The 24,933-nt window shown below is 38.9% G+C and overlaps 1 protein-coding gene across 1 annotated transcript in view; it reads right to left on the reverse strand.

The window, feature by feature from the left end:
- Positions 1 to 24,933, reverse strand: part of LOC122795067 — a 498,483-nt gene that overhangs the window by 18,663 nt on the left and 454,887 nt on the right. Inside the window, exon 8 of the mRNA XM_044063642.1 lies at positions 24,541 to 24,801. Within this exon, the coding sequence (XP_043919577.1) occupies positions 24,541 to 24,801 (261 nt within the window). The remainder of the gene's footprint in view (positions 1 to 24,540; positions 24,802 to 24,933) is intronic.

Genomic DNA, 24,933 nt, shown 5'->3' on the forward strand with positions numbered 1-24,933 from the left:
GAAGTGCGGTCACTGCAATATGTGCCAATTTATTAAACAAACTAATCAGTTTGTACATCCTGAAACACAAGTAGTATATAAAGTGTATAACCTGATGGATTGTAATAGTAGGGATATAATATACTTGGCACAATGTTACTGCTGCTTAAGTTTCTATGTGGGCAAAACTAATGGAACACTGAAGGAGCGTATGAGGGAACATACCAATAGTATAAAAAATAGGGACTTCATTAGTGCATTGTCCAAATATAATGAAATGAGTATTGTAAACCACAATTTCAAATTTATAGGCCTTGAAAAATTTATTCCTGGAAATAGGATGGGGAATATTATAAATCTTATAGAAAAGAGTGAACTTAGATGGATTTTAAAACTTAGAGCTGAAAAAGGCCTGAGCCTTAATGGTAAGATATCAATGAGGAGTGTATTGGAAGTAAGGGGGTTACCTCGCAAATAGTGATGTACACATATACATTAGGTAGTATAGGAAGAATATTATACATCTACTTTCTAAACTACAATATACTAACATGAAATTGGTCCTACATTTTAGCTGAACGAGGAAATATTTAGTAATATGTGTACAAGTATACCTATAAGTGAATCTGTTTATGCAACTATATGGTCAGTTTTATATGAACATGCACTCAAGAGGAATTAATGGTTGGTTATGTATGTTAAGGCTATTTCGTATTGCGTTGGTTAGAAGTGCACACATGTATATATATATATATATATATATATATATATATATATATATATATATATATATATTTATAATATATATATATATATATATATATATATATATATATATATTTATAATATATATATATATATATATATATATATATATATATATATATATATATATATATATATATATATATATATATATATATATATATATATATATAAATGTTTTAACAATATCTGGCTTTGTACTATGACATGTACTCTGTGGTTTATATATAACAACAGATATGCCGTGGTATTGAGTATAGGCTCATCGTTCATCTATGTTTAAGAATGTACAGTAAACTGTTTATTTGAATGACGCAAAATAGAAATCACTTCATGATTGATTTTTGACAGCATACAAAAGTTGTAAGCTGAACAATTATGTTATAACATGTTTGATGATACTATATCTTTCATTTGAAAGGACCTAGCTACACCACAGGATAGACTTGGAGGGATATTTAAATGTGTGCAATTTGACTTGATCCATGAATGTGTATGTAATGATGTACTCATTTGAATGAGTCGAGCGAGTGCTTGACCATATAATCAGTTATACCAAGTAGGAAATGTTATGTCACAATGGTAGACGTTTATTATTGTGTGACGATCTATATATAACAAAAGAAAATAGATAGCTAGTTGATCTATAGATGCACAATACAATTTATGCTGCTAAGGATGAGATATGCATATATTTTAAAGTGGAGTGTGCATACAATGTTATTATGTGATGAATTTTTAGTATTATAATGTGGATTTTATTTATGTATCAGCAACTAAATAGTTAATTTGTTGCTGTTTTAATCTGTTTATGATGTCAAGCAACTAGGGGGTGTTTTGTGCTGAATTGATTTGCTACAACAAACATTTGAATGTAATTAGGGGGAGATGTTATGTATAAATGGAAATGTTTGGCAGTTTATGCACTTTTACTTGTAAATGGTCTGATGAAGCCACATTTTGTGATGAAAGCACTTACATATTTGAAAATAAATGAGATTTTGTTTTACTAAATGATGATACAAGTCGTGCTTCAGTTTACTGTTGCTGTTTTCTGCTGTTTTACCTACATTTTACAATGGGGACTGGTTGCCTACTGGGGAACATTCCTTCGTGGAAACTTTGGTAGTTGCTAGGGTAACGGGGTTTGTGTTAACATAATTTTCTGAAGGATCTGAAGTCTGAAACTCAAATGTATGTCATTATTTAGTGACTTCCTTTCTCAGATCATCCCAGTGATTTATGCGAAAACCACAAATTTCATAAGGTATAGACCAAAAATATGAGGCAAAAATCTGGACAGTTGAGAGGTATGGCTGCATACATGTTCTTGAGCTGATATTTGCTGACAGTGACTGTGCTGATCTGATATCTACTGAGTCAGTGACTGTATCACTATTACTAATGATAAACATCAAGGAAGAGTATGGGTAAATGAGACTACAATAGCATTTGCCTAATGCAGGCAGAAAGCTTAGGCAACAATTCCATAGATGCAATCTGGTTCCCTATAAATCTTGTACATATATTTACTCCAAACTCTAGCATTATGGAAGATGTTAGACATAATGGAGATGCTGGGTTTCAAAATGGGGACAAGTCAACTTCTTTGATTGTTTCCAGGCAAGGGGCTGCCTCATCAGATATCAACAGAGTGGACACAAAAACAAGCAGCCATAACCTTTCAATTTACTAACAAGTGTGGCTTTAATGTCAAACTGTCAACTTTGCAAATGCAACTAGAATGTTTCCAAATATATTTTTTTACGACAATTACGTGGAAAGGTTCAAGGCCTCATCTTACCAATCTGTGCCAAAATAAACATATAACTAGCCTAAATGGTGAGCTATGAAAAAGGTATTCTACATCTATGAAACTCTTGATTCTTTCAGAACTGCATGTAATTTTGGTCACATTCCTTTTAAATCGGATAGTTAAAATGTCAGGTATTTCTGATTGCTGGTTCATTAATGCACTGTTGCCAACAACACATTTTTATGACTACATGAGCAGAGGTCACTTCCTTCATATAGTGAAATTTCAGCATTTCAGTAAAAATTAAAACTCTACACACCCATTGTGCAAAGATATGTTATGCTTCTAATGAGAAATAAATCTTACCATATGCTATACAGTCTTCATACTTGCCATTTGGTATCTTATGAGCAAGGTAAAATGGCAGCCTGAAGCTCAGGCCAGATGTTGCCATCACATACAACACAATGAAGGTAGTGAATGTGAGCTTTTTGTCATTGCCTGAACACTTTGCAATGAAATCATAAAGGGGATCTGACATATGTTCTTTTTTCACCTATGTGCTAAATGCAAGGGGTCATAATCTTTCATAGCCACAGCTTGTCACTTTTCATTATACTCACATACACAAGAAAACAATTCAGTAAAGATACATTTTAGTCAGCAGTCCTGGGTCAATACACTACTGGCTGGATGGTGGCCAGCTGCCCACCTTGGGTTACCTGGGATATCTCTGCGGAGCAAAAGATGGAAGTAAAACCAATCATCCTAACAAGCATGAGCTAAGGATTGTTGTACTCAATATAGGTTCACTGACAGAATTATTTTTGGAAGTGGATGGCATAGGAGAAAGAAGGAGGGCTTTGTAACTAGGAGACAAGAAGAAAGAACTGTGCAGCAAAGCCACTTGGCTTGAGATTTAGAGGCAATTTCTCAGAAGGAGTGCAGACTACAAATGGTGTGGGAATTGTGGCAAGGGAGAGGATTCAGAATACAGTGAGGGGAGTTATAATTAGTGACAGTCTCATGGCAGTTAGACTAAAGTGTAATGATTTGGCAGTACTCATAATCTCAGTCTATGCTCCTTCATCCAGGGCTTTAGTGACATTCTCAAAGAAGTCTACCAGGTTTAACAAGCATGATCTACCCTTAATGGGTTGGGTGAAGAGTTTGAAGTTTGATTTTGTCCTTGTTGATAAGGTCTCTGATGATTCATTTCATGACCTTGGAGATGGGGTGGGTTAGACTTATGGGTCTATACTTCCCAGGGTCAGTTGATGGGCCACCTTTGTGCAAGCAGATTACTGTAGCTGTTTATTAAATTGACAAAAGAGATGCAATAATACTTATGAAAAAAAGAGTTTTATCCAATGGCTATATCTGATTTGTTACTGCGTGAGAAAATGTCAAAAATATTAATAATCATTTATAGATGAAGTTGTAATTGAAGGTGTATTATAATTCTTGCAGTAAACTAATGATATTTATATATGGAAATTTATAATTTCATACATACAACCTTTCCTGTGGTGTCAGTTCATTAAAGAGGACCAAAATACATAAAAATACAAATAAGACACTTATGCAGCCTATAGAAACTAGTTCTAGATGGATAACTGCCCCAATATCAATTTATTTTAAGGTTATTTATAACATTTAAAACTTACATAAAATATATCAATATATTTTTAGAGTTATAATATTTATGGAAGCACAGTAAAGGTCTTAGTAATGTCATTAAGTTGACACTGAATGTCAAATTCATTTCCTATCACTTTTATGTTCATGCAGTTAGAGTACATATATGTTTATATAATAAGATGAATGGATAAAAAATTGTAACTTTGTTATTGAACATTATAATAAATAAAAATGTAATTTTAGCAAAACGTTTTATTTTCAGAAATTAGGGTATCTACAGGCACCCCAATGGCTAATACCTTTACAAATATAGCTTTATCCTGTGGGGATTAGAATTTTGCATTCAATGGGATGGTAATTATGGTGTGTGTGTGTGTGTGTGTGTGTGTGTGTGTGTGTGTGTGTGTGTGTGTGTGTGTACTTTTTAAAAAATTATTTGTAGAATATATTTTTACGATATGGATCACTATGGTTGAACAACTAAAAAGACTTTTATATGTTTCTGCATACTACTACTCACTTTTTAGCATCTAACATGTATTACTTAAAACTGTAAGATGTTGCAGTGTATATTGTTAGTATAATAATAGACAACAAAGATGTGCAGGCAACTACACTGTTAAATTTTAATAGCATGCACTATGGGTATACTTATGGCTGTATTGTACATAGCCGATAATTTATAGATAGTCTGTCAAATACAGAAACTGAAGATTTATATGTGATGTCAATTTGATGACATCACTATTTAAACAGATAGGCTACAACCATGATACCCACAGGATTAATAAGAGAAATAAAGTTTTAGACCATGGAACTGTAGCTAAACATTATTTTCAGAAATGCCTACAGACCAGGGTGGACAGCATAAATTATGAAATAATTCTAAAGTTAGAGAAGTAATAAGCTATAATAAAAGGACTTACAAGTAACTGACATTATTAAAAGAAATCAGGCTATATTTCATCCATCTGATGATATAATTAATATACCGTGAAATAGACCTCAATTTAATTTTAAGGGAGGTAATAATTTTAGAAAACAACTGTGCTTTCATGATCTACCTATCCCTTCTGCATTGCAATTGAAAATGAAGGGTACAATACCATGTTATAACTTTAATTATTGCAGGGTTATAAGTAAAGAGACTGTATTTATTCATCCCACCTCTGCTGTTTCCTTTTTAAATGTTTGCAACATGTAGTTCTGAAATTAAATGAGAATTTGTGAGCACCAGCCTGATAATATGGAGATTGTTATAACCAATCCAGTATTTAAACATGTAGCAAAATAAAGGTTATGAATAAGAGGGTGCACCCAAGGTTTATGCCCCGTGGCAACCCTTTGGAATTCAGAGACAACCTTACTACAGTGCTTTAACATGAAGGGTTGCAGAACCATGGTGGATTTCTCCCCTGCCACTATAAATGCTAATAAGGCAGATGAAAGGCATACGCTAATTAGGCGAGTGCTCCCCCTGGAAATGCCAACAGTAAGGCATTTACATAACTGAGACATTTAGATATTCAGTCATGTTTATTGACATTGCCAAAAGCTCGTGTTTACCTATCGGTGTAGAGGTAAATGCTGAGGAGATTAAGAGACAGGTAATGTTGGGAGAGGGGTGTGTGTTTTTGTGAGTGTGTGTGTGTGTGTGTGTGTGTGTGTGTGTGTGTGTGTGTGTGTGTGTGTGTGTGTGTGTATGTGTGTGTGCACTTGTGAGAGGCTGCATGTGTGAGTGCATGTGCGAGTGTTGGTCTGCCTAAGAGGTCACAGTATCGGGATTATTGAGGGGATAGGTTAGATAATTGTGTTTGTGTGTGAGTGTGTGTGTGTGTGTGTGAATAAGTTGTGTGTCTATACATGCAACTGGGTGAGGATGGGGCAGTGTCTGTAAGTGTAATCAGTTGGGGAGGGGGCTGTGTGTGTGTGTGTGTGTGTGTGTGTGTGTGTGTGTGTGTGTGTGTGTGTGTGTGTGTGTGTGTGTGTGTGTGTGTGTGTGTGTTTGTATGTGAATAAGTTGTGTGTCTATACATGCAATTTGGTGAGGATGGGGCAGGGTCTGTAAGTGCAATTAGTTGGGGAGGGGGCTGTGTGTGTGTGTGTGTGTGTGTGTGTCTAGAATAAATGTGAGAATGTGTGTGCATGTGTCTGTGGAGGAGTGGGGGGTGAATACCTGCACACTACCTAGACTAGCGAGAAATTCCTATAACTTTATTAGAGGGGAGACTTGACACCACGAATAACTCTTAATATTGTGCCTTAACAGCACTTAAAGAAATGTGGGTTGGAAAAAATTAGTCATCACAGTGAACTCTTTAACATTATGGCTTAAAGACATTTAAAAAGACATGGGTCAGAAAGAACACAAGACAGCAAGGCAACTGTAAATAGCATGCCTCAAAGGTACTTAATTAAAAGAAAAAAAATTGAAATAAAGAAAATTAAGGTGCACCAGATGCCAGGGATATTGTAAGTGGTGTACAGTAAAGGTCCCAGAAAGGATTCAAACCCTGCACCTTCATATCGAGCACTATCAATAGACACCAAAGAAAGTTTACAATATTTCTTGTGTGTGTTTAAAAAACATAAAGTTAAAGGGGGATAAAGTGCATTGAATCCTGTACCCATTACACATGGAATAGGATCACTAGACCACTACACTAAGTGATCAAAGTATTTTTTTCTTTACTTAATAGGTAGTACAAAGCTATGATGATCCAAAGCTTGAAATAATTTGTGAATCACAGGGGACAGTGGGTGAAAGCTGCATATGATGCCAGAAGCAACAGTAGATAACATCAGGGAGATTATTTCAAGTATAACTGGGACTCACTCAGGGGCAGCTCATGCTATTGGACTGCAGCCCTCCCATCTGTAAAAAGAAAGAAAAAATAATTTTACAAAATAGCATAGCTGCGAGTTCGACAGACTTGCTGTTAAAGTCCCAAAACTGCACATGCAGGCTCGGCGACTAGTTTCTGTAAATACGGACTGCTGTTTATCCAGTCCGGATTAAGAAGAGAAGGCATCAGTCTACAGATGCCCAGAGGTCTATGCAGTTTGCAACTGCAGAAAATGGAAGGGGATCAGACTATCACGTCTGCAGTCATGTACGTGACATGGATGGCTACTGATTGGTTCTCTCTCACCAAGGATCATTATTTTGAATGAATGAAGCTGCTGCAAGGGAATATTCATCTCCACCAGGAACAGGTTCATTATTATATTTGGAATGAACAAAGCTGCCAACAAGAACAGGTTCATTATTTTATTTGGAATGAACAAAGCTGCTGGTGTGTGTGTGTGTGTGTGTGTGTGTGTGTGTGTGTGTGTGTGTGTGTGTGTGTGTGTGTGTGTGTGTGTGTGTGTGTGTGTGTGTGTGTGTGTGTGTGTGTGTGTGTGTGTGTGTGTGTGTGAAATGCCTCAGTTAAATATACCTGGTGGCTAGAGTTACTCAGGCTCAAACCCTGTACCTTGGGTACAAGTACAAAGAGCCTGAATTCCCTACCCACCATCACTTGTGAAAACTGTCCAGATTTTTGCGACATATTTTTGTTCTGTTCCTCATAACATCTGTGTTTTTCTGGATTTTTTGTAATCAGTGAAGGATTGAATTCATTAAATAATGGCAGGCATTTGAATTTCAGACTTCATATTCTTCAGAAAGTACATAACACAAAAACTTTTATTCTAGCAATTTTCTAAGTTTATAAGATCAATATTTGAAATGTATCCCTAGTTTTGGGGGTGTATTTCCTCATTATTAGGTTGGTCCAGTCTTTTTGTGCTAAGAAGTTGAAAGCTATGGTGAGAACTAAATTCAATGAATATGTTTGGTGGCTGTATTCCCCCAGTATTGTTTTTTTCCAGGTGTTTTTTGCTAAGAGGTTGAGAGCTATGGTGAGAACTGAATTCACTAAATGACAGCCATTTAAGTTTCAGTCTTCCTGTCTTTCAAGAAACAGCTGATTTGGCATAGTGGTATGTAGCTTTGACTGTAGTGCACAGGGTTCTGGATTCAAGACCTGGCAGTAAAATGCATAGTGGTAACACAACTTTTTAATTTTGCAACTTTCCAAGATTATACAAGCAATGTTTAAAATGTGTCCCTGTTTTTTGGGCTTTTGTCGCCCCCCCCAAATAAATTTTGGCTTTTTCCAGAATTCTTGTGCTGCAAAGTTGAGAGATACAGTTGAGTGTCGAGCGGATTTTACAAGGAGCTGACAGATTCAGGGGAAGAGAAGTTTAGTGCTTATACTGAGTCTGCTTGCATCGTTAACAGCATAACAGGTTGAATGCTTGCTTTTGATGCAGAAGGCTGTGGGTTCTACTCCTGCAGTATGTAGATGCATTGCTGAGACTGTACCGTGTTGTACTTTTAAAGGGAGTGGATTCTGTAGTCCTGAGAATGTCCTCTTTGGTGGAGACACCTAGTAACTATGAACTTGTTATCAGTTTGCCATCCATTCCTTATTGCAATATTACTAGCTTATCATTTTTTAATGTAACCTAGGCAATTTATTCCTCAAGGGCAACAGGCACTTTATTTGTAGATGAAACAATGAAATATAAAGTTGTTTGCTAGTAGCAACCTCTTCATTAGTTACAGATCTCTTTATTGTGGAATTATTGAGATGACTTTTACTTTGGCAGAGGTTGTGCATATTTACTGATACTGGTGGATTGTAGAAGTCTGAGTAGACTTTTATGATGGAAATGTTCTGAATTGGGCAGTTTTGTCATTGGTGCATGCATTGTGTTTCATTGTTTACTGGAAAAATGTTCAAAACAATAAATGTAAAATGCCCTCTAGCAATTTTATTGTATTATACAAGGAATATAATTTAATACAGTCAGGAAAGTGTATCAAAGAACACATGTATGTTTCATGTGCAAGGGGCCTATGATTTGCAAACAGCCCAAAGTTGATCTTTATCTTTATCTGCCTTTGGCCAGATGTATTTTCTTTGAATGTGGGTTTTAATGCTGTTTCAATTAATGTGAGTTTCAAGGGCAGAGAAGTTTTAATGCTAAGTCTATTTTCATTGTGAGACTGCATTGCTTTGTTTAGCAGGTGACTATTAGTGTTTGTACTGTAAACTGTAAAATAAAACGTTTAAATGAAATCCAAATCATCACAGAAGTAAAGCAGTATGCACATTACAGTGTTTATGGTAAATGGGGTAAAATAGCCAAGTAATGGGACATTGGAATGGCTGCAGGGGGAGGCCCCATTCAACCATGATTTTGTAAGGGGGGAAGGGAAGCAAACTCAAAGACAACCCGAGCTGAACTATACCTCCCAACTGTCCAGACCTTTGCAAAATGACTAGATTTTTGCTTCTTATTTTTGGTTTGTTGCTCATAAAATTTGTGGTTTTCTGCCAAATCATTTAGGAATGAAGTCACTAAATAATGGCAGACATTGAGTTTCAGACTTCATACCCTTCAGAGAAATGCATGCTAAAGTAAGACCTGTTATTTTATCAACTGTCTAAGTTTACACAAGAGCAATTTTTAGTACCGTTTATTTGTTCCCCCAATATATTTGCCCTTGTCCAGATTTCCAGCATTAAGAGGTTGAGAGGTAAGTGCAAATAAATCACTTTATAGAATTAGGTGTATTCAAACCTCTTAACTGTCCCTGATTTTGGCTCAAAATGTTGCTTTCCCCTAATAATCCCTCTGCAAAATGACAAGTTTGGAAGAAAATGTGGAGGATTTACAATTAATAGCTAATTGTAATGATCAGAGTTAGGACTACGACAGAATATATGTGTGTGAATGAGAGGGAGGACGGAGGAATGGTGAGGATGCAGGGAGTAGAGGTGGTGAAGGTGAATGAGTTTAAGTACTTGGGATCAACAGTTCAGTGTAATGGTGAGTGTGGAAGAGAGGTAAAGAAGAGAGTACAGGCAGGATGGAGTGGGTGGAGAAGAGTGTCAGGAGTGATTTGTGACAGACGAGTACCAGTAAGAGTGAAAGGGAAGGTCTACAAGAGGGTAGTGAGACCAGCTATGTTATATGGGTTGGAGACAGTGGCACTGACAAAAAGGCAGGAGTCAGAGCTTGACGTGGCAGAGATGAAGATGTTAAGATTTGCACTAGGTGTGACGAGGATGGACAGGATTAGGAATAAGTATATTAGAGGGTCAGCCCAGGTTGGAAGGTTTGGAGACAAAGCCAGAGAGGCAAGATTATGTTGGTTTGGACATGTGCTGAGGAGGGATGCTGGGTATATTGGGAAAAAGATGCTAAGGATGAAGCTACCAGGTAACAGGAAAAGAGGAAAGCCTAAGATAAGGTTTATGGATGTGGTGAGAGAGGACATGCAGGTGGTTGGTGTGACAGAACAAGATGCGGAGGACAGGAAGAAATGAAAACAATTGATCTGCTGTGGTGACCCCTAACGGCAGCAGCCAAAAGAAGAAGAAGAAGAGTTATGGATTACTTTTATTTCAAAAATGCATGTAGATTCTCTTATTTTGTCAGTTGCTCAACTTAACAGTACTAATATTAAAAGGTGTCACTTCTTTGACAGGTTACCAGCTGTATTGTGTGGTTATTTTATATTTTTGCATCACATTTTTGGTCTGTCTTTCATAAAATTGTGGTTTTCTGGCAAATTAGTGGCAAATCATTAAAGACTGAAGTTAGAAAATAATGACAGACATTTGAGTTTCAGATTTCATACCCTTCAGAAAATTCATAATAATGCAAGACCTACTGAGTTTATAAGAGCAATATTTAAAAAATGTCATGTTTGGGCCTTTGTCCACTTCTATTTATGGCTTTGTCCAGATTTCTTGCTCTGGGGTTGAGAGGTATGACAAATGTGTCAGAGACATCACCATCAGCCATAGACATTTCAAATTGTGACATACTTGTTGCTCCCCATTCCCCCATGTAGTGACTCTGGATGTGTCCAAGCAAGGCAATGAGCAGTTATGCAGTGTAAGTGTGCAGAGTATCCCCTCATCCAAGGTAGGCACAAGTACTACAGTGGCTTTTCATCTCTCCTTGATTTTGTAGAATGATCTGGTTTTCTGTCATTTTTTTATAATGTTGATTTATGCTTCTTATTATTCAAAAATGCATGTTCTTGCAGTGCCTGTTGCTTTGTGTTTAAATAGCAATGCTTTAATGGCCATCAGGTAAGCCTGTCTGAGATTGTAAGATGCAAGTAAGCTTTTACTATCCCAGCAGAGTGTAGCCTCCCAGACATCTCAAATGCGCAGGTGATAGCTGCTCTCTCTAAAGCTAAAAACACAGCATCAATGGGACCAGATGGTGTCCCCGGCTGTGTGCTACACGAGCTAAATGAGGAATTAAACCCGCACATAAGGCAGCTGTTTAATCTCAGCCTTACCTCAGGATACGTGCCCAAGGAGTGGCGTATGGCAACTGTGGTCCCACTCCACAAAGGCGGTGCCTCTACGGACCCTGGTAATTACCGCCCCATAAGCTTAACAAGTCTAGTCTGCAAAGCTATGGAGAGGATCATAATGGAGCTCATAAACAAAGATATAGGGGACTTGCAGACATTGGACCCGACCCAGTTTGGCTTTGTCAAGGGCAGATCATGCCTTTTGAACTTGGTTGACTTCTTCGAAACAGTCACCAAGGCCATTGATGAGGGAAAGGCAGTCCATACAGCCTACCTTGACCTTGCAAAGGCTTTCGACACAATACCCCACTCAGGTATTGTAGAAAAACTTACCAGCTTAAATGTAAACCCATATGTCACAAGATGGGGTGCAAACTGGCTTAAGGACAGAACCCACAGGGTTAGAGTTGCTGGCGATATGTCAGACTCCAAGCCGGTCACAAGTGGTGTCCCACAGGGCTCGGTCCTTGGCCCCCTATTGTTCGGCATCTACTTCTCAGAAGTACAGGCCAACATGGGAGGACTTTGGCTGACAAAGTTTGCAGACGACTGCAAACTGGGCGCCATAGTGGAAAGTGCATCGGACATGGATATCCTTCAGAAGGGACTCACGGAAACAGATAGCTGGTGCCAGAGCCATGGCCTGAAGTTAAACACCAAAAAATGTATAGTCATACCCTTCGGGAAAAACAAGGTAACCCCAAGCTACCATATAGGTGGCAATCCACTAAGCACAGAAGAGGTTATCAGGGACCTGGTGGCCCAGGTTGACAGTGGCCTTTCTTTTGACATTCACATTGCTAAAGTGGTTAGAAAGACCTTCTACATTGCCCACCTGATCATGAAGGAATTCACATCCAGATCTAGTGAGGTCATTGTTCCCCTATACTCTTCACTTATCAGACCAATGATTGAGTACAATGCCCCATTCGGGATGTATCTCACCCGACATCTGCAGCAATTGGAGAGACCCCAAAAGTTCCTCACCAAAAGGATAAAGGGACTCCAAAATCTGTCCTATGCTGCCAGATTGAAGAAACTCCAGCTCTATTCAGTCGCATACCGTCTGCTCAGAGGTGACATGTGCCTGACATACAAGGCCATGTCCAACCCGGAATTAATGGACATGCTCCACCTCAAAAAATCCAAATCCACCAAAACTACTAGAGCAAGCGACTTAAACCTTAGCACGGATATAAATAGGACGTGCTGGAGGGATATATTTATCACTCAGAGACTCCCTATGCTGTGGAATAAAATCCCGGTCCATGTGAGGCAGAGCACCTCGCTGGCTCTGTTCAAGAGAAATCTTGACCTGTGGATGGGAGATCGTAGGTTTACCCCGGGAATCATCTCTGTGTCACTGCTGGACAGAGGCACAACAAACTAATGGGTACAGTATTTTTTTCATATAAGGGGTGGCGTAAGCCACAAAACTTTGGGCTAGGCTTATAAATGCCTTAGGGCAGATAGCCTAGTATAAACCTATGAACCTATAATAAGCATACTGTTAAAGAATTATTAGCATTGAAAGCCTTTTTGTTGTTGCCATGCAGAGAATATTTACGTAACTAGATAACATTTAAGCCTTGGGTATTATAATGCATATGGCAGTATTTGTAATAAAGGACAGGATTACATTATTTTAAGAAGCTCATTACATTTGTTGGAGACCTGCAGTAATCTTTGCAGGCTTTACCCAAAAACTAGACAAAATGCCAGTCTGTCATGGGTGGTCCATAACCTGTGCAGTAATCCTTTAAGCGATTCATCTTGAGCTTGTTTCTTGTTTGCTGTTCATTTTTTACTTTGATCATGTTTTCCCCATGAAACAAGTACATAATTGTTGTCAGGAAGCAGGTCTTTTTTGGATAAGAATAATTTTTACAAGTGGGGGTATCACAGAGATTGCTACTTTCAGCATGTCACTCAGTCCTTTTATAAAGCTGAATATAAATTATAATTAGAACTGTAGTGCAAGGAGAAATGGTTTGAGCTGAGTGCTGCTTGTTTTTTTTTATACTTGATTTTGACTGGCATTCTAGTAATGTATTTAAAAAGTAATTTATTTTTTTTCATGTCTCCCAACATTTTTGTTTCCATCTAGATATTAAGTAAGCTGTCATTGTAGCCAATGCATTAAAATTTTTTTTTCTTCTCCACTTCATTTTGTCTTGATTGGACATTCATAATGATGGTTTGGCACCCAGGGCAGCGTATTTAATTAAAGTCCCAGTTTTTATGGTTTTAAGCATAGCTCCACACCTTTATAGATGGCCACACCCCTTTCAGTTGGCCCCACCCATTCAGCTTTCTCCTGCAGCCCACCTTTGATTTGAAGTTACCAGCCACCACTGGACACACTTAAACAGTTAACAGTGCACAGCAGCTCTAACATCAATATGCAGTCTACAGATGCTAAGAAGAAGGAAAATCTAATATCTGCCATGATTAACAGTACAAATCTGTGATTTATGAGAGCAGGGACAAGTAAATAACAATAGGCATTGAATATATTTTGACTGCACAGGGATGGGTAAGAGGTATTTGGTGTGTGTGTGTGTGTGTGTGTGTGTGTGTGTGTGTGTGTGTGTGTGTGTGTGTGTGTGTGTGTGTGTGTGTGTGTGTGTGTGTGTGTGTGTGCATTCGCATATTTTTCTTACTGTATCAATGCATCTAGGAGAGTGAATGGGAGGGTTGCTTGTGTCAATGTGAGCATCTGATGTGTTAACTACTGTAGGAAAGTGCTGATTAGCACTACTGGTAGTTATCACGTGATTCAGAGACATGCAAATTAGCAGATAATGAGGTGTTTCCTCACTGAGCCTAATGTCTCTCTGAATCACTAATTGCAGCATTGTGGAAGCAGTCACTTTACCACTGCTCTTACTTCCAGCACTGTAGATGTTTGTGAATCCTCAGGGTTGTTTTGTGATTAAAGTAATGTAAATGCTTTACACTATGTTACTTTATGTTAAAAACTAGGAGAATATGAATAGATCACATATTTTTATGCAGATGCCATACAAGGTTTTAATACAACTGCAGGAAAGAAACTTTTTGATTTTAAGTTTAAACATAGCACATTATAAAAAAAGTGTGACATTCTTTAAAACTTGCATTGCTGTGACTGGAATTTTTGGGATGTTTAGTGACTATTTAATTGTATTATATGTTCTTTATTTAAATAATTCTGTACCTTAATTTTTATAAGCATTAAAAAAGACTCATAATTGTACTTGATTATTCTAGTAAATCATTGGTGATAAGGAGTTCATTTTATCTTTTTCCTTGTGGAAGTTTTAGTAACCTTAGCCTTGGCTCTTATATCACCTGCTTTTTTGAAATGGAGTAGGTTAGACCCTCAACCCATTTATTACTGGCAAAAAAAATGCCTATTTTGGCAGCATTAGTCAGCATGATAAAATCACCTACAGTAGGTTTTTACACTGTCGAGTGTCTAGACATGTGACAATGCTCAGTGTTCTTCAATATTTTGCACCATAGGTCTACAAAACTCTTACCCCAATAGGCTGAAGACTTTCTTTCAGCTTTTGCTTTAGTTGAGGTAGAAACACCCAACATGCTATTCTTTCCCTTGGGGGCTGGGGAAGAAACCCGCAGGGATGACATGCAAGTGCTGCATCCATATTGTTGCTTCGGAGGTTTAAATGTTAACCATTATGCGAAAAATTTCTCAGGGTTATGGATATGATCCTGAAATCCAAGACAGAGCTGTACTGACACAAAACACTCAACACCAAGGACATTCACACAGCCAAGACATGCTAGTTATATTGGATGAAAAGTTGCTGCTGTCTTGCCAGCTTTGGTAGTGTCACACAAAACATGATGCAGAAACTTTTTTGCATACATCATGCCATCTCTCTGGAAAAAGCCAACATCAAACTCATCCAAAAACCCCACAAACCCAAATCCACATTAAACATTCATCCCACTTTCATGCACCCTATCCTTAGCAAAATGTTTAAAAAAAATAATTTACATCCAAACCAACAGAATCCAAGTTTGTAAACAGCATGGCTCCTGGAGCAGTCATAGGAGATAGACTTACACTTTACACATTCAGGGACAACATCATCCTAAACTTTGACAAAGGAAAACTATAGCAGTCTTTACTGACCTTTCAAAAGCTTTCAGTCTTGTAGACCACCCCATCCAATTTAACACAATTTCCTCTGCTGGAAATTGGTTTACTGTGATTTAAAAGTTTCCTTTCTGACAGATACTTTTAGGTCAAAACATGGAGGTCCTTGTCAGATTCTGCTTGTCATACTTAGGGGATTATCAAGTCTCAGTTATTTTTTCTTACTCATAAACACAGTTCAACCCATCCTTCCACAATTACTTATCCTATAAGCTGACAATATGCTAATCAGTAGATTTCATTCTTCCCATTCTGTTATCAAACATTAGCTGCAAGAAGACTTGTTCCATTGCCCCAAATGGCTAACTCAAACAGAACTACTCAAACACCAAAAATAAACAAACTAAATAAATAAATAAAATTGTGATGCTCAGAACCAAACCCAAGCTCTCCAACATGTACAGCAACATTCAAATATCACTCAGTAACATTGCATGTCTTAAAACCAGAAATCACTTTGTTTGATTGCACATATAATCTAATAGCTACTCATAGCATTTGGGCTTCTTAGAGACTGTGGTCACAGTGATCAATGTGTATCACCCATGGATTCAGTAGTTCTACAGGGAGCTATTGATACTTATATCAAGAAAGATGGAGATGCCTGAGGTGGGATATGGTTAGAGAGAATGGCTTGTCTGTATAAACCTGAATGGTGAACAGCTTTATGACATTTGCGCTTCTCAGGAGTACCCTATATGTATCACCATGTTTGAAAACAATGGTGCTTAAATGAATACTTGTCATTGCAACATGTTGATCAAAGCTCTATAATCAACTCTGTTGTCAAGCAGAGAGTCACAACAGGTACTGAATTCTGAAGTGGTCAGAATGCGGTGGTTATTTCAGTCAGATAACAATGACAGCAGTTAACAGACCATGTAGGAAGGGAGTCTTGAGAACACCTAACCAGTTCTTTGGTGTGAGATGAATTCAACTCTGACTTCCAGAATAGCTGCTCTCCCAGACCCAGTAAGATCAGGGATATAAAGTCCTAATTTAACCTATTCAAGTCCTCAGTAGCTGAAAGCAGCAGAAAGACACTATAATAAAAATATAACGAGACCCTGTTATGCCTATAAACATTGCATCTGCTTGTGGATACCAAAAGTGGCATAAAATGTTAAGTCAGACAAAGGAGCCCTTAAAGCCATTTAAGTAGGAAGTCCACCAGATATAGGTTCATAGGTAGGTACTAGGCTATTCACCCTAGGGCCTATATAAGCCTAGCCAAAAAGGTACTCTGGCTTTTGCCACCCAAGAAAATTATTTTCCTCTGCCTCAGTCGAGCAGAGCCACAGAAGTGATCACCGCGGTGAATTTCCTATTTCCCATCCAATCATCAAAATTTTTCTTGAAGAGTGCCAATAAGGAGCTTTGTTTGATATAGATAGGTAGTTTGTTCCAGAGTATGGGAAGTCTCTGGGATAGGAATCTATCCCTCCAGCATGTTCTGTTTGTTGTGGTGACAAGGTTTAGGTCCCTAGAGCGTGTAGCTCAGAGGGATTTGGATTTCTTTAAGTTCATAGGTTCATAGATTAGTACTAGGCTAACTGCCCTTGTGGGCCATTTTCAGCCTAGCCAATTACCCCATGTGAGAATCAAACCCTGAACCTTATGTTTGTAAGGTAAATACCTTAACCATTATGCCAACCTCCCACCCCAAAGTGGAGCATGTCCAACAGCTCTGGATTTGATATTGCTTTGTATGTTAGTCAGAGATCACCTTTAAGTAGGCGATATGTGATGGAGTAAAGCTGGAGTTTTTTGAGACAGTCTGCATGGGGCATATGTTTGAGTCTGGTAATCGTCTTTGTGAGGTATTTCTGTGGCCTTTCCAGTTGTTGTAGATGTCTTGTGAGGTACATACCAAAAGGGTCATTGTACTCTATAATGTGTCTAATGAGTGATGAGTAGAGGGGAACAATGACCTCTTTTTTCCTGGATAAGAAACCTTTTGTGATGATGTGTGCTACAGTGAAGGATTTCCTGATTATGGTGGCGATGTGATTATCAAAGGATAGACTGTCTGCCTGTTTCCCAAGGTCTCTTATCACACTTTTGGTGTTAAGTAGACTACCACCTATGTGGTAGTTCATGGGTACAGAGTTTTTACCAAAAGGGATGACAATGCAATTTTTGGCAGTGAGCTTGAGGCCATGGCTTTGACACCAGGCATCTGTCTCAGTGAGGCCCTTTTGTAGGATGCCTGCATGTCCAGAGTGGGGGATGGTGTCGAAAGCCTTACCGAGATCTAGATAGGCTGTGTGAATCACCTTACCCTCATCTACGACTTTGGTGACTGCTTCAAAGAAATCTATTAGGTTTAGGAGACATGATCTGCCTTTTACAAACCCGAACTGGGTGGGGTCCAGAGCTTGGAGATCACCAATGTCTTTGTTTATAAGTTCCATGATGATACGTTCCATGGCCTTGCAGACCACACTCGTCAGGCTAATGGGGCGATAGTTCCTGGGGTCTGTGGTGGATCCCCCTTTGTGGAGTGGGATAACCGCCACTATGCACCATTCAGTGGGCAAAAAGCCTGAGGTGAGGCTAAGATTGAACATGATACTTAGTTGAGGTGCCAGTTCATTCTGTAGTTCATGTAGAACGCAGCCTGGGATGTTGTCAGATCCCATGGATGCTGTGTTCTTGGCTTTGAAGAATGTGGTTTTTACCTGTGCAGCCATGATTACAGGAACTTTGCATTCTTCAGGGATAGAGATGGGCCCTTTTGGGGGTGAGGGGGGGGGGGTAAAGTTAGCACTGAACCTATCTGCCAAGATGTTGGCAATATCAGTTGGTTCTGTATATTTAGTGCCATTGTGCTGTAACTCAGAGCAGATCTGAGTGTTGCCAGTGAGATTCTTGACAGAGCTATATAATGCTTTGTGGTTGTCTTTAGAAACAGTAATGTTTTTGTTTCCATAACTAGCTTTGGAGAATTTTATGAGGGATTTCAGTTTCTTACTGAGGCTGACCAGGGAGTTCCTCCAGTCATGGGATTTTACTCTTTTTTGAAACAGTTTCTTTCTTCTGTTGTAGAGTTTGTTTACGGCAGTGGACCACCAGATTTGCTTCCTTTTTTAGAAGGATAGCATCTTGGTTCTGTTAGGGATAGCATGATCCATGCACTCATGTACGTATTTATAAAGTGCATTTGTGTAGGATTCAGCAGTCATACCTCTATTGTCCGTCTGCATGGGTTTCGTGAAGTTTACCACTTCTGTCTTAAGAAGCGTGCAGTTGGCTTTGGAAAAACTTTTACAGTGGTTTCCCTAATGGGGGGCGAGGGCAGGATGTGGATGTCTAGGGTGATTAGCTTGTGGTTGGATCTGACCAATGAGGAATTGACCTCTGGTGTGGAACACCGGTCACCCATTTTGGTAATGGCCAAGTCTAGGATATTGCTGCCCCTGGTGGGGGTGTGGATAAGTTGATCCAAGGTGCTGAAATTTATGAATTCCAGAAAATGTTGAACAAAACTGTTGGTACATGAGTAGTCTTCCCATTTAATAGTGGGGTAGTTGAAATTGCCCATTATTAGGGTGTAGATTGTACCCTAATATTTTCCAATATATCAAGAAATTAGGAGTGGTAATCCTGTGGCATCATGGGGATCTGTAGCAAGCTAAAATTTGGATTGCGGTCTTGCCCAGAGTTAGTTGCACTTGGATAATCTCAGATGAATTATGCTGATCAACTAGCCTGGAGGTGTGGATATCCTTAATGAATATGGACACGCCTCCACCTTTAGTGTTTCAATCCAGGTTAGTTGGCTGAAAGGTGTGGTATGAATTATAGCCTGGTAATGCAGGGGTGCTCTCTGGAGCCTTGAGCCTGGTCTCTGTCACTGCACAGATGTCGATGTTCTCCATTTTAAGGAGTGCCTCAAGTGAGTGCATTTTGAGATTTAGACTTCTAGCATTGAGTAGCATCACCCTCAGGTTTTGCTAGCTTGTACCTGTTACAGTGATGAATTTGTCATTTGAACATTGCCTAAAAAAGGCACTATAGGGGTGGCAAGAGCCTTAGCCAGTATCCAGAATCCCAACGGCGACAGGTGCAGGCCATCTTTGGCAAAGCATCGTGGTCTGTTGATCATGTCATCCCAGGCATACAGATACTGGATCCCTTTAGATTGACACGAGAAGCTTAGACAATTGTTGAATCAATCATTTTGTCCTTGTACTGTGGTGTCATTCTGGGTGATGGCATTATGCTACTCAGGGCTAGGGTTATACCTGCCTGGGCTACAAAATTGGAGAACTCCTCCATGTCTCTTTTTATGTAGCCCAGGGAGGTACATCTCAGGTCATTCACACCAACATGGACAATGACAGAGTCATATTTGTACTTGTTGTGGAGTGACCTGAGTGCGGGGGTTATGTGGCAGATCCTGGCACCCGACAGGCAGCTGACAGTAACTTTCTCCTTATTTAGCCTAGTGAGTGGAACATCAGTGTGCCTGACTATAGAGTCACCTATGACTAGAGTATTGGGCACATTGTTATGCCTTATGGGCTGTAGTTGGGTGGCACACTGAGTTTGTTGGGTATGTGTCATTTGGGTTGTGATGTCGGTGGAAATGGCTTGTGTTTCTGCTTTGGAGGTCTCTGTTGCTTGGGCATATTTTTATTGAGAGCCTCCATGAATGTAGGTTATGTGAGAGGTGATATGGGAGATATGTACTAAAAGCAGATAAGTAATCACTGAAATAAATACTGGAGAGCATCGGAGGTTGGCAAGGCAGTAACCAATGTCTCCACAAGATCATCGTAAAGGTTGTGTCAAGTCATCAAATAAATTTCTGGCCAGACATCAAATAACTTTGGGGCAAGAATATTGGTCATATGCTTCTCTCAATGCCGGTAGAGAATGCTGACCATGACTGCAACAAAGAGATTTCTGAGAGGATTAGGGAATGGTAAGAAACTTTTGAATCTAAAGGTCATACCAGCATCTAATATGGACGTCCTTCTTTTTTTATACCAAAGTTTTTTATTATGGGCAATTTTTACTGAGTTCAACATTTCAGGAGCTACAGATTTTCTTTTTTTTTTTTAAATATGTCCAGAGTAATGGCACATTTTTAAAGGTTGAAATGAAAAAAATTGTAAAGTGGAGGTTTAAAATTTGATGTATTGGTTTTTAAGAATAAAGAAATAAACAGATTGCTGGTTAATGTTTATGGGAAATACATTAGAGAGAATAAAGTCTTAAATTGTTCCAGTATGCATCTTAACACACAATAAGATAGGAATTTTCAAAATTCAATTTATAAGGGCCTTGAGATGAACTGCAGAGGCCTAGTAACTTTAGATAAAAAACTGCAGAGGATAACATGTTTTTCTCTTATAAAAGTCAACATGAAAAGCTTATAGATGTGATATAAAATGTGTTTTTTTAAGGACCTCGTACCCCTACAATATAAGCAGGTATTATTACAGGATCTCCAGTAAAAGAACAATGTATGATTCCCTCCCTGTAACATGTACAAAAGATTCTGAGACAGTTAAAGACATAGAAAGTGGGGTGCAGTAAAATAAAATGAAGAGGTTAGTAACTTTTTTACAATACAAAAGTTGTGAATTTGAAAGATTTTTTTCAGAAAGGGAAAAAGGAATAATAAAAACTAATACTAACAGGGAACTAACAGGGATAAGATGTCCATATTTTTCCTGACTTTTGTAAGAAATATCTGATGGCAAGTTTTGTAACTGTACTTCACATTTTTTAATTGCTTAAGGTAATACACTTAAACAAAACATAAGAAATTAATACCTACTGTTTAACATATTAGATATCCAGTAAGTGAATACATTAGTCGTGATTTTTACAACTGTCACTCTCCAACATGTGTGCTCAAGTTTAATGTAATTAAAACCCATTAGGCTGAGTAAGAAACACTATTTAAAAGCATATAGGTTCATAGGTTCATACTAGGCTATCTGCCCTAGGGCATTTATAAGCCTAGCCAGAGTGTGTTTGGCTTTCGCCACCCATTTTAAATTAATTTTGCTATGCCCTTTTTCGAGGTTAGTATACTGTGCCTCTGTCTAACAGTGACACAGAAGTGATACCCGGGGTAAACCTACGATCTCCCATCCACTCATCAAGATTCCACTTGAAGAGAGTCAGTGATGGACTCTGCCTAACCTGGACTGGGATTTTATTCCAGCGTGAAGGGAGCCTCTGGGTTATGAATCTGTCCCTCCAGCATGTCCTATTTATTTCAGTGCTGAGGTTCAAGTCTCTCGAGCACATAGCTCGATGGGATTTGGATTTTCTGAGGTGCAGCATGTCCATTAATTCCGGGTTGGACACGGCTTTACACGTCATGCACAGATCGCCTCTGAGCAGGCGGTATGCCACTGAGTAGAGCTGGAGTTTCTTTAACCGGGCAGCATATGGCATCTGTTTGAGCCCTTTGATCCTGTTGGTGAGGTACTTTTGGGGTCTTTCCAGTTGCTGCAGGTGTCTGGTAAGGTACATCCCAAAAGGGGCATTGTACTCAATTATGGGCCTGATGAGGGATGAATAAAGAGGCACGATGACCTCCCCTGATATAGATGTGAATCCCTTCATGATTAGGTGGGCTATATAAAATGTTTTTCTAACCACTTTGGCCACGTGGTTGTCAAATGAGAGATAGCTATCAACTTGGGTCCCCAGGTCCCTAATTACTTCTTCTGTACTTAATGGATTACCACCTATGTGGTAATTTGTGGGCACTTTGTTTTTGCCAAAGGGGATGACTATGCACTTTTTGGTGTTTAGCTTGAAGCCATGGCTTTGGCACCAGTTGTCTGTTTCTATGAGGCCCTATTGGAGGATGCTTGTGTCGGCTGGAGAGTTGATTATGGCACCCAGTTTGCAGTCATCTGCAAACTTGGTCAGCCACAGTCCTTCCATGTTGGCCTGTACCTCCGAGAAATATATACCGAACAAGAGAGGTCCCAGGACTGAGCCTTGTGGGACGCCACTTGTAACTGGTTTGGTGTCTGACATGGCTCCAGCAATTCTAACCATGTGGGTTCTGTCCTTGAGCCAGTTTGCAACCCATCTAGTGACAAAGGGATTTATATTTAAGCTGTTGAGCTTATCTAGTATAGTATGTATGTGTGTGTGTGTGTGTGTGTGTGTGTGTGTGTGTGTGTGTGTGTGTGTGCATGTGTGTGTGTGTGTATGTGTGTGTGTGTGTGTGTGTGTGTGTGTGTGTGTGCATGTGCGTGTGTGTGTGTGTGTGTGTGTGCGCACGTGTGCGTGTGAGTATGTGTATGCGTACGCGCTCGTGTGTGTGTGTGTGTGTGTATATGTGTGTGTGTTGTATGTGTGTGTGTGTGTGTGTGTGTGTGTGTGTGTGTGTGTGTGTGTGTGTGTGTGTGTGTGTGTGTGTGTGTGTGTGTGTGTGTGTGTGTGTGTGTGTGTATGTGCGCGCGCGTGTGTGTGTGTGTGTGTGTGTGTGTGTGTGTGTGCACACGCGCGCATGCTTGTGTGTGTGTGTTTGTTGTATGTCTCATTATTCATCTATCATTTATATTATATTTCATTATACTTTTAGTTTACAGTCAACAGAATAGCATGTCTTCAGAATGGTGTCCCTATCAACAGCAGGAAAAAATGAAAGCAAGCTATATGTCACAAATACAACAAGTAACGCCTGTGTGCATGTGTGTGTGTGTGTGTGTGTGTGTGTGTGTGTGTGTGTGTGTGTGTGTGTGTGTGTGTGTGTGTGTTTGTGTGTGTATGTGTGTTTGTGTGTGCGTGTGCATGTGTATGCGTGTGTGTGTGTGTGTGCATGTGTGTGCGTGTGTGCGTGTGTGTTCGTGTGTGCGTGTGTGTGCGAGTGTGTGTGTGCGCACACACGCGCGTGGTTGTGTGTGTGTGTTTGTTGTATGTCTCATTATTCATCTATCATTTATATTATATTTCATTATACTTTTAGTTTACAGTCAACAGAATAGCATGTCTTCAGAATGGTGTCCCTATCAACAGCAGGAAAAAATGAAAGCAAGCTATATGTCACAAATACAACAAGTAACGCCTGTGTGCATGTGTGTGTGTGTGTGTGTGTGTGTGTGTGTGTGTGTGTGTGTGTGTGTGTGTGTGTGTGTGTGTGTGTGCATGTGTGTGCGTTCCGTGTGCATGTGTATGCGTGTGTGTGTGTGTGTGCATGTGTGTGCGTGTGTGCGTGTGTGTGTGCGAGTGTGTGTGTGCGCACACATGCGCGTGGTTGTGTGTGTGTGTGTTTTTGTATGTCTCATTATTCATCTATCATTTATATTATATTTCATTATACTTTTAGTTTACAGTCAACAGAATAGCATGTCTTTAGAATGGTGTCCCTATCAACAGGAGGAAAAAATGAAAGCAAGCTACATGTCACAAATACAACAAGTAACTTGCTACAGCTAGTCAGCACACACTGTATTCTTTAGTGGGACCAGAATGTAGTATTTGCCTTCCCTTATGAAGCCAAAATATGCTCATGGCTTTATAAATGCGTTGCTAAAGCTTAACTTCCACACCATCAGCATCTGCTATTCACGACTCCTAACAACTTGCACTCAGGGCGACCACCTTGTTCACCCCACAATAGTTATGGCTCTGGTATCTGATGTAAATTAGAGGTTGTTTGTTTAATAAGATGCAATTATTTTAAAATCTTTATGTAAATAATGAATAAATAATTGAAGATTCCTACTACCTTTATTTAATATACTGTATACCTCCTAATGATTATTATAAAAGTTTGCATTTGAATTATACATTTCCATTTAAGAACTTCAGTCAACATTAATTAAATGAATTAAAAACAATGAATAAAAATCTTACCAAAATATGTAAACTTCTTTGTTTGAAGAAGGCTCTTTTCACCTTCAAACATGGCCCATATAGTTGCACTATACACAGTACAAGCTTGTAGTCCAGTAAATATTGCAGAATTCTCATACACCATTTTTTCTTCTAGTACATTTGATGTGTCAGGTATAGATATCTGCAGAAAGTAGCTGTCAATACAGATACCCTTTGGCCAGGTAACAAGAATGGAACCATTAGTCAAATACGTTATGGTCATGTTAGATGTTTGAAACTCTAGGAAGTAAAACAGAAATATATACTTTAAAATCACAATTTTGTTATTTTATTTTGCTATGTTTCATGAAAAAATATGGAATACATGTCTTTCAGAATCTTGAAGCTGCTTGAACAGTGTGATAAACTGTT

This window comes from Protopterus annectens, chromosome 2.part1 (assembly GCF_019279795.1).
Source record: "Protopterus annectens isolate FY-2018-M chromosome 2.part1, PAN1.0, whole genome shotgun sequence".
Taxonomy (NCBI): Eukaryota; Metazoa; Chordata; order Ceratodontiformes; family Protopteridae; genus Protopterus; species Protopterus annectens.